At 40.4% G+C, this 11,787-nt stretch overlaps 1 protein-coding gene across 1 annotated transcript in view; it reads left to right on the top strand.

Moving 5' to 3' along the window:
• LOC109923101 (dual specificity protein phosphatase 16) overlaps window positions 1–11,787 on the top strand; it is a 67,758-nt gene that overhangs the window by 21,557 nt on the left and 34,414 nt on the right. Inside the window, exon 2 of the mRNA XM_048607898.1 lies at window positions 11,259–11,397. Coding sequence (XP_048463855.1) covers window positions 11,259–11,397 — 139 coding nt within the window. The remainder of the gene's footprint in view (window positions 1–11,258; window positions 11,398–11,787) is intronic.

Genomic DNA, 11,787 nt, shown 5'->3' with positions numbered 1-11,787 from the left:
ACAGCTGCAGCATAGCCTCCCTGTTTTTAAACTCCATCCCTCGAGCAATGGGAGACAAAATTCCATTTGCCTTTTTAATCACCTGCTGCACCTGCAATCCCACCTTCAGCGATGCATGCACAAGGACACCCAAGTCCCTTTGCACAACAGCATGCTGCAATTTTTTACCATTTAAAACATAGTCCATTTTGCTGTTATTCCTACCAAAATGGATGACCTCACACTTATCAACATTGTACTCCATCTGCCAGACCTTTGCCCACTCACTTAGACTATCTATATCCCTCTGCAGACTTTCAGTGTCTTCTGCACAGTTTGCTCTACCACTCACCTTAGTGTCATCTGCAAATTTTGACACACCACACTCCAACTCCAAATCATCTATGTAAATTGTAAACAATTGCGGTCCCAACAGTGATCCCTGAGGCACACCGCTAGCCACTGACCGCCAACCAGAAAAACACCCATTTACCCCTATTCTTTGCTTTCTACTGGTCAACCAATCCTGTATCCATGCCAATACATTACCTGTGATACCGCGCAACTTTATCTTATGTAGCAGCCTTTGGTGTGGCACCTTGTCAAATGGCTTCTGGAAATCCAGATACACCACATCCACAGGTTCCCCATTGTCCACCATGCAAGTAATGTCCTCAAAGAATTCCACCAAATTAGTTAAACATGATCTACCCTTCATGAACCCATGCTGGGTGTTCCCAATGGGACAATTTATATCCAGATGTCTTGCTATTTCTTCCTTAATGATAGATTCAAGCATTTTCCCCACTACCGATGTTAAGCTAACTGGCCTATTTTGTCTACTTGCTTTTTGTCTACTTCCTTTTTTAAACAGTGGCATCACATTGGCTGTTTTCCAATCTGCGGGAACCACCCCAGAGTCCAGTGAATTTTGGTAAATAATTACTAGTGCATTTGCTATTTCCCCCATCGCCTCTTTTAGTACGCTGGGATGCATTTCATCAGGGCCATGAGACTTGTCTACCTTTAGCCCCATTAGCTTACCCAGCACTGCCTCCTTAGTGATAATGATAGTTTCTAGGTCCTCACTTGCTATAACCTCTTTGCCATCAGTTTTCGGCATGTTATTTGTGTCTTCCACTGTGAAGACTGTCACGAAATAACTGTTTAATGTCTCGGCTATTTCCTCATTCCCAGTTATTAACTTGGCCTTCTCATCCTCTAAAGAACCAATGTTTACCTTCGCCACTCTTTTACGGTTTACATATTTATAGAAACTTTTGCTGCCTGTTTTTATATTCTGAACTAGTTTACTGTCATAATCTATCTTACTTTTCTTTATAACTTTTTGTGGCTTTCTGTTGGCCTTTAAAGATTTCCCAGTCTACTAATTTCCCACTACTCTTTGCTTTTTTGTATGTTTTTTTTTCAATCTGATACTTTCCTTTATTTCCTTAGACATCCATGGATGTCTATTTCTTTTCCTATAGTTCTTCCTTATCACTGGAATATACTTCTGCTGAGCACTGTGAAAAATCGTTTTGGAAGTCCTCCACAGTTCCTCAATTGACCCACCATAAAGTTTTTGCTCCCGTTCTACCTTAGCTAACTCCTTCCTCATTCCTTCATAGTTTCCTTTGTTTAAGCACAGGACATAGGTACTGGATTTAACCTTCTCGCGCTCCATCTGTATTTTAAATTCGACCATACTGTGATCGCTCCTTCCGAGAAGATCCCTAACTGTGAGATCATTAATTATTCCTGTCTCATTACACAGGACTAGATCTAGGATAGCTTGCTCCCTTGTAGGTTCCATTACATATTGTTCAAGGAAATTATCGCGGATGCATTCTATGAACCCCAATTGATTGATTTACTTTCAAGTTGCTTCTCCTAGTCAACTTGGACCAAAATATATTTTATGTTAGTAAAATTATCCTTTCCCTGTTTAGAACTTTAATTCCTGGCCCATTCTTATCCTTTTACATAGCTATTGAAAAAATCACTGATGGTCACAATCTCCACAATGTTCCCCTACTGAAACGCCTGCCACCTGCCTTGGTTCATTTCTAAATATTAGGTCCAGAACCGCCACCTCCATTGTTGGGCTTTCTTTGTATTGGCTGAAAAAGTTCTCCTGAGTGCAATTTAAGAATTGTATTCCCTCTCTATCTTGCACACTAAAACTATCCCTGTTAATATTTGTGAAGTTAAAATCACCTACTATTAATGCAAGTGTTTTTTTTAAATTAACATCAACTTTTATGCATCTAAAATTATTTTTATTGAACATTTTATTCAAAAAGATTTTTTTATACAATTTCAAAAGCAATTATGCAATGACATCTTGATTCAGAAAAGAGTAACCTGGGAAATAGAGAAATTTGATAATAATCCTTTCTGCTGGAAAAGCCACAAACAGGAAGGTGCAGTGCTACACATACCATGCTCCTTACCCCTGTGTTCAGCCATTCTGACTACAATTCCTTCAGACTCGAGACTTTACTTACTGAACGTACTCACTGGTGAAAGTGTCCATCTTCTTCCCACCATACCCCCTGCCATTTGTAGGCTAATATTGCTTCCAGTTGTCTTGGACAACTGTACAGCATTGATAAAGACATATGGATTGCAAAAGGCATTTGATGGTGCAGTACGGAAGAATTGTTCAGAAAGTTATTGATATTCCTAAGATGAAGTACCTAAACATGGTTACCAATGACAAGGCTCATATCTATAAAAGTGCTCTGACTTGGCTAGCAGTCCTGTTGGTGCAGAATCGCTAGAGAACCACTTCTCTGATTCCTTCAAATTGTTGTACAATCCCTTTCCATTCCTGTCTTCAGCTCTTCATTCTTTACAAAATATTATATAAAGTAACATATTCGATTTATTCTCAGAGACCTGCTTCAGCTCAAGAATCTGGTTCAAGATTGCCAATGAGAAAACTGACCTGTTTTATGGAGAACCTTGCTTATTTTCTCTCTATCTCTCTCTCTCTCATGAATTGATGTTGTATTCTGAACTGACAAAAGGCAGCAGGTTGAAATCCTACCCATTGCAATTGTCTTTCTTCTATTTGCCCTTTGCTTCTTAGCTGTTCATCCCCGCAACTACCTCTGGTCACATGGATATTTCTTGTAACCTAATAGTGACACAGTTAGGAAGCCAATTAATTCTCCTGCAGAATATTTCCCAGTTTACCTTGATTTTAATGCAGGCTTTGCACAAAAGAAACGAGGATGAAGCCATGGTGTCCTTTGACCTTACCACCCTATTCACATTGATTGACATACCACAGGCAGGAGAAACACGAGAAACGCTTCTGAAAGAACGAAACCCGAGTGACACCATCTCCGCAGACAACGTGCTGAAGTTACTGGACCTATACCTCATGACCCACTTTACCTTTAATGGCCAAATCTATGAACAAATCAGGTGACCCCATGGGTGTCCCGTTATCTCCAGACTAATAGCAGAAGCGGTGATGCAGAGACTTCAAAGCATAGCCCTTCCACAGACCCAACCTAAACTATGGATCTGATACGTGGACGACACTTTCATCATCATCATCATCATCAGACAGACTAAATTAGAGGAGACACACTGACTTATAAACAACACTCTCACCGGCATCAGATTCACCAGGGAGGAAAAGAATGAACAGCTCTCATTCCTGGATGTCATAGTAGAATGCAGGGCCAACGGTGAATTTCTGACAAAGGTACACAGAAAGGCCACACACTCGGTTCAAGTCCTGAATTTCAACAGCAACCACCCCAATACACACAAACAGAGCTGTGTAAAAACACTATTTAAATGAGCGACAACGCACTGCAGCAACCAAAAAGAAAAAGAGTACCTCTACCAAGTATTTAAGGACAACAGATACCTGAACAGCTGGGTCCGACGATGCCTATCACACAAACGACAACAGGAAGATACAGTATGCCCTGACACACTCGTCATGTTACCATACATCAAGAACATATCTGAACTGACCACAAGACTCCTACAACCATTGGGCATCAGAGTGGCACACAAACCTACGTCAACCCTACGCCAACTGCTAACTTGAACCAAAGACCCCTTACCTACTATGGACAGAACCAACATGATATACAAGATCCCATGCAAAGAATGTGACAAACATTACATTGGACAGACAGGAAGGAAACTGGCCACAAGAGTACATGAACACCAAATAGCAACAAAAAGACATGACCAGTACTCACTCATTCCCATTCACACAGATAAGGAGAACCACCAGTTAGATTGGGACAATGTCCGGATTCTAGGACAGGCCAAACAGAGACAAGCATGGGAATTTCTAGGGGCTTGGTTCTCAACCAAGACGGCCATCAATAAACACGTAGAATTAGACCCTATATATACATCACTGCAAAGAAAACTGGAAATGAGGTAACCAATTCCAACGGGCCCCAGAGTTTAAATAACAGGCAGGAAAACACAACAGCACTTCGTCGGAGGCTGCACTGATGATGTTACCCAGCAGGGTAAGGAAACGTCTGCAAACTAACGAACCAGCTTGGCGAGCGAACCAACCACAGCAGAGTAGAGATACCATGGCCTATTGAAAGAATGTTAAAATAATATGATTTTTAATTCATCTGACATATAGTATTTACTTTTAACGTGTCTTAGTAATGTGGTGTCATAAAAGTGGAGTATTTTACATAGCAAAGAGTGAATATATTTTTTATCATATACGTGAAATGCTGTATCACTAACGTGGTTTTCATAAATGTGAAATGAGCTTGAATTGGTTTTGAGCAGTGATATTGACCAGAGCACTGGATGTTCTTTTATTCGTCTTCTGGAATTTTAATTGTATTAATGATTAAAGCTATGTTCTGGTGATTGTAATTTTTAAAAGTTTCATGAATAGAACAGATAGCAGCATAGTATTTGCATACAAGGCTTCAACAAGTGACATTTCTGTTTATGTTTCTGTTTTTATTAGGAACTTTTTTTTTGCAACTTTTAACCTGAAACTCTGAAGTAGTTCCTAGACAACAGCTGTTTATGAATTAAATTCAAATTTACAGCTAAATAATTTAGCAGATCCTAAAGAACTATTATGCAAAGAACCATTGCAGCAAAGTGCATAGCTGCAATTATTTTGTCCACACAAAATTGCCAAGTTTTTCCTATGTTTAATACGAGGAGCATTACAGAAATGAGATTTGAAGAAAATGGACTTGATTTTTCTGGAACAAAGCAATCAGAATTAATATTAGTAAATAGATTTATCTTTTGTATCTTAAGTATTTTAAAATTCAACACCTGACTTCCATTGTCAGCTATAGTTGCCTCATTCTCCCCTTCATATGTTTCTTTTTCCTTCAGATGGATTTCTGCGGAATTATCCCCAGAAACTGTTGTCATTGCTGTTCTGCCACTTTCCCTGCTAGGCTCCCTACCAATCAACTCTGGCCAGCTCCTCTCTCATGTCTTTGCAGGTATCTTGACTCAACTGTGATACTGTCACATCTGATTCCAGCTTCTCCCTCTCACTGCAGGGTGATGGGGTTCCCTCATCTTAAGCTCCCTAATAAAGTCTCCCTCATTACACGTCAGCAAATCCAGAATTGCGTGTTCCCTAGTGAGCTTTAGCACAAGTTGCTCCAAAAAACCCAAGCCGTAGACGTTATATGAATTCCTTTTCTTGAGATCCGCTACTGACCTGATTTTCCCAGTCCATCTGCTTTTGAAGTCCCCCATGATTATTGTAGCAGTGCCTTTCTTAGATGCCTTTTCAATCTCTTGATTTCCTTTCTTCTTCACATCCTGAATACTGCTTGGAGGCCTATACACAACACCCTGCTGGGTCTTTTTCCTTTGCAGTTCCTCAATACTACCCACACAAATCCTATGCCTTCCAATCCTATATATCGCTTCTTTCTATTGATCTAATTTAATTTCTTTCTAACAAGGCAACACCACCCCCTCTGCCCATGTGCATATCTTTTTGATGGGATGCCCATCTTTAGATATTTAGTTTCTAGCCCTGATTTCCTCCAGCAACATCTCTGAGATGCCTACAAATCATACCCACCAATTTCAATTTTTGCTACAAGCCCATTTACCTTGTTTCGTATACCATGCATGTTTAAGTACAGTACTACGTTGACCATCTGCCTTCTCATCGTAGTCACCTCATCTGCTGTGCCTGAGGTTACATTCCTGAGCTTTACCATATTCTTTCCTGTTAATTTTCTGGAAACTTTAGCAACTACGCCTGAGCACCATTTTCCACACGCACCCCCCCCCATTTTAATCTTAATTTACCTTAAATAATGCCATCAGTTTGTCTATTTTACTGTGAATGTTTTGTAGATTGAGATACAAAGCCTTTAAATTCGTACTATTATTGACTTTCCTTTAGACTCTTATGGCTCTTTGCAATATGACATTCACACGTCTGCCCCTTCCTTTTATTTTCTGGTAAGTATCAGCTCTATCATAAATCTTAAATCTTGCCTTCCTCTTTATCTTCAATGTTACAATTTTCCATGCAACTGAAACCATCCTTCCTCTATTTAGTTTAAGCCCTATCCACATCCTTCGCAATGCGATTTACCAGGTATCTGATCTCCGCATGATTCAGGTTGAGCCTATCCCATTGGAACAGCTCCTTCCTTCCCCAGTCCTGGTGCCAATGTTCCATGAATTTAAACCCGTTTCTCCCAAGCCCGTCTTTGAGCTATGCATTTACCTATTCAGTTTTGCTGACCTTGTGCCAGTTAGCCCATGGCTCAGGTAGTAATCTGGAGATTTATTACTTTTTTGGTTCTGCTTTTTTAATTTAGCCCCAAGCTGCTCATTTTCCCTCAACAGAACCTCTTTTTCTCTTTCCTTCTATGTCATTTGGTACCTATGCGGACTGTGATAACTGGATCTATGCCTCCCGTTCCGAGTTCCTCCGGAGCCCAGATGAGAGATCCCTGAACCCAGCCCCAGGCAGGCAACACAGTCTTCGGGACTCTCATTCATGGTCACAGAGAACAGTGTCTATTCCTCTGACTATACTATCATTGATTAAAATTGCATTTCTCTTTACTCGCTGCTGTTGAAGGTCTTCCTATACCATGGTGCTATGGTGAGTTTGCTCATCCTCCCAAAAGCCCCTGCTCTCATCCACACAGGGAGCAAGAATCTTGAACCTGTTAGATGAGCTCAAGGGCTGTGGCTCCTTCAGTATTACCTCCTGGATCTGCCTATCTGTCTTGGTTGTAGTCATATCCTCCTGTCCCTGATCACTGACTGGATTCATGATTGTTAATCTAAGAGGTGTGACTACTGCCTGAAACACAGCATCCAGGTAACACTTTCCCCCTGTCTGATGTATCAGTGTTTGAAGCTCAGACTCCAACTTGTCAACTCTGAGCCGGAGTTTGTTGAGTAACCAGCATTTGCTACAGATGTGGTCACTATGAAACGCAGTGGCATCCACCAGCTACCACATCATGCAGATGTAACACATCGCCTGGCCCTGCATCTCTATTGTATTTACTTAGTTCTCAAATTGTTTGATTTTTTTTTTATAAAAAATTACTGTTGATTTTTTTAGTTTGTAATCTGTAAGTATTCCTCCTGGTTACCTTCAATCTGAAAGATATAATATAATAGCCAAATTAACAGCTATTACAAACTAATGAACTTAAGGTTTTCCTGTGATGTCACTTTGTTTTGTGCTGGGCCCCTGATTCTCGGCTTCAATTTATCCTGTAAGAAGATATTAGAAAGTAGGAACAAAAAAGGAATCAAAAAGCACTTCTTCTCTCTGCACTGAATTCCCATGCTGCCTCAAGTCCCAAAACTATATACTCACTCAGGCTGTGTCTCGTTCTGAATATGATCTCTCCTTACCGACTATGTGAGTGAAGCTTCCTGATTCTCATTTATAATCATTTTCGTGTACAATCTGTACTTAGTTGCTTGATACACCAAATCTGATCATTCACTGAGCACTAATTTCTCCTTTTTATGTATTATATTGTGTAATATAATTTCAATAATTCAATATTTGGCACAAAAATGACTTAATTATCATGAGTAGAGGTTCTGCATGTGTGTGTTTTTCTGCAGTTCAGGTGGACCTAGAAGATTCTACAACACTGTTCTAAATGGAAGGATGTAATTAGCGTTTATGTAGGTAGTTTCCATTATAAATGTGAATGTAGAGACTTGGAATAGAAAAGATCAGCACAGGGCTTACATTATATGTGTTATGCCATAATAAATCACGTCACAGAAATACAAAACAACTCACCACCCCATTTTCTGTCAAAAACCACTTGAGTGTGGTCAGATTTGTCATATTTTCCTTTTAGATGTTGACGCTTCGAGTATCCTTTGCAACAAACCCTCCATTGCTGTTAATACAGCATGAAGTCTTACAAAAAATCAGATCAGCACTTCCTAACATTCACATTGAATTTATTTGTACATGCCAGTTTAAATTACAATCCTTGCAGCTAGATGATGCCTGGAACAATTGTAGATGCACTGAAAGTGATGGAACTGATTTGATAGCGACATAATGGAGTTGCTGTTTAATATTTAGCAGTTAAGGGAGGAAAATTGGATAGCTTGATAAGCGTGTATGAGTGTTATTTGTGCTGTTGCTCATTTAACATTGCCTGTTTGCTGCAATAACATGTGTGCTGTGCATGATTGCACTCCTGAGCAGATTTCATGATCATGTGGGACTGGGACTAGCACAAGTACAAGCTACACTGCTTAAAAACAGCCTGCACTCTTTCAAGAGGTGGTGGCTTTTGATTGGTGCAAGTGCTGGAAGTAATTTGAAAATTTACATGAAAAAGACACAAGAATTACGCAACGTGGCAGAGCATGCTCCAGACATCTCTAAGGCAGAGCAGGAGGCCTTGATGCAGGAGGTGGACAGAACGATGGGTATCTTCTATCCATTGAGGATGAGGTGGTCCTCCAAACACTAGGAAAGCAGTGCAAGCAGATAGCCATCACAAACAGTGGTAGCAGTGTTGCCGGTGAGAAGATGGATGCAGTGCCACAAGAAATTCAGTGACTTCAGTCAAGTGGAGGTGGTCAGTGAATGCATCTTCAAATGTCAATTCTCCCATCTGTTCCAGTCTCAAACCTTCCATTATTCGCCAACCAACAATCTCCATCAAAAGTGTTCATACTTCATATTCATAACTACTTTGCCAGTTATTCTGGAAAATTAGGCACAACACTCTGAGATTGGACTGTATTTACAGCTGTGTTCAAGGAGACACTCCCATCATTGGATCTTGAGGACCCACTCTGGTTACTTAAGTGCCTAATTGGTAATTAAATTGGCATCTTTCAAAACTGGCAATGCAGGACTCTTGCTGGCGAGTGAGACCCTTATCACCTGCATATTAAACCAGTAGCCATATAGCGAAGTAAATAGTTACTTGCTTTCCTTTTGAACAGAGAACACAACCTTTTTTTTTCCTCTTTCATTCTTGTTTGACTACGTGAATTTGAAAGGAAAACTTTAAGATTTGTATGGTACACTAGACATCCATGCCATAAAATGTTACTTCAGTTTCCTAACTGATTGGTTGATCATTGCCTGGTGTTTGTGGTACAAGATAACTCCTCGCCTTGGAGATCACTGATGCCCCAGTTTAACTTGCTTCTTGCATGGAACAACTGTGCAATGTTGGTCAATGTGAGGGCTGATTCACCTTTGCAGGACAGATCGCTATGATGAACCATTCCATCACATACACATCTACATTAATAATGCAGCATGATATTTGAATATATCAATATATTTTAAACTTATCTTTCAAAATTTTGCCTACACATTAGCACAATTTCTCAATTAGTCGTGAACTTTCTGAGAAGGAGTGTTTCTGTTTTGTTTGTTTGCCAAACAAATAGCAAATACTAGGAGAAAATAGCTGTCCTTAGCCATATTCCCTTTAAGATATGCTCACACTGATGTTCCATGCACAATGATTGGTGTCAGCAAACTGATTGCGGCATTGACTTCCAGAAGTCACTGCTGTGCACAGACCTCAGAGGCTCATGCATTTGCTAAGAAAATTAGATGTAATGCTAGTCTCTAGGCTTTAATTACCTTGCTGTCAAGAGCTATAGAGAGAGACCCTGCTCCTTGCAGTCTGGAAAATCAGTTTCCACCGTATTGTTCATGCACACAAACTATTCATTTGCCCAAGACCGATGACTGTCTGAATCCACAATTGAACATACCGATCAAATAGGAAAGCAAATTTCACTTTGCAGACCCACCCTGGTGCTATGCCGTCTTCTCTCACTTCTGCCATTGGTTGTGAAGCAACTGTGTAAACACAACTCACAATGAGTTCCAGTAACTTGTTTTCAAACTTCCAGCAATTCCTTTCAAAGTCCTTGGTTTTAAAACCGTTCTTTTCCATTTTAGTCCACAATAAAAATAAAGAAAAATAGATGGTGCGGTCCTTACAATGGATAGGTGAGGCTTGCACCCAAGGCTTTCCCAACCCACAGGAATGTCACTTGAAAATGTGTGGCAAGCCACAGGAAATTGCTTTTCCAGCAAAATAAAATTAAGCTTAACATTTCATGACCCTATTTGCAACTCCACTGGGATTTGTAAATTTGGTCCTAATTATACACGTGAAAAGAAAATCAAAGTATGTTATATTTGTGATAGTAGGAACTGCAGATGCTGGAGAATCCGAGACAACAAGGTGCAGGGCTGGATGAACACAGCAGGCCAAGCAGCATCATAGGAGCAGAGAGGCTGACGTTTCGGGCCTAGACCCTTCATCAGAAAAGCCTCTTCTAAGGATGCCTAGCCTGAAGAAGTTACCCTCCTCCCTCCGGACAAACCTCAAGGGATCTCTCTCCCACTGCAACTCTCTCGTAATCTCTTCGGCCCTGAAACTGCTCGACCACGTCCTGAAGCAAACCAGGTACTACAGCCACATCACCTTCCTTAGCACCTGCCTACGGAACCAGATCATCCCCAATGGACTACAATCCACATTCAAGCCTTCCCAATTTGGCCCCAACCGTGACAATATCTACACTCATGGTATTGAGAATGGCTTTTCTGATGAAGGGTCTAGGCCCGAAACGTCAGCCTCTCTGCTCCTATGATGCTGCTTGGCCTGCTGTGTTCATCCAGCCCTGCACCTTGTTGTCTATGTTATATTTGTGTTGTATTTTAAGATGTGTTGGCTATTGTGGGCATTGCTTTCTCTTAACTGTTTCCCCCATTTTCATTACAGATTGCATTTGATGATGAGCAGGACGTGGTGGTATATGACCAATGTACACAAGATGTCAGTGCGATTTCCTCTGATTGCTTTCTCGCTGTTCTTCTTAGCAAACTAGAGAAAAGTTTTAATAATGTGTCCCTCCTCACAGGTAGGATCTACTATTACCTCAGACTTTCTACAAAAGTAAATAGTAAATGAATTGTTGTAGCACATTATGCATAAAATATAAAATTTACTATAACCATTCAAAGTTCCTAGAATCTCATTATTCACACTCTATCGGAATATTTGGTATAAAGTATAAGTTACGTTGGCCCGAGTTTTGCTCTCAACAGTGAAGGAGTGGACCTTAGACAGTTTGCCTTGTATATGACTGTGTTGAACCTTTTTGCAGGCTTGTTAGTGAGGATTTCCACTCAGCTGGTGCCTGTAGTGATGCAATATCCCCAACTTGTATCTGTGGCAGCTATGAAGCAACAGTAAGGCTCTTCACCCAATTAGATTGAAGTATCCTCTCTGTGAAACAGTCTAAACCCAA

This window comes from Rhincodon typus, chromosome 18 (assembly GCF_021869965.1).
Source record: "Rhincodon typus isolate 14 chromosome 18, sRhiTyp1.1, whole genome shotgun sequence".
NCBI classification, from domain to species: Eukaryota; Metazoa; Chordata; class Chondrichthyes; order Orectolobiformes; family Rhincodontidae; genus Rhincodon; species Rhincodon typus.
The sequence above is the reverse complement of the archived record's forward strand: the minus strand, read 5'-3'. Positions and strand labels throughout refer to the sequence as shown.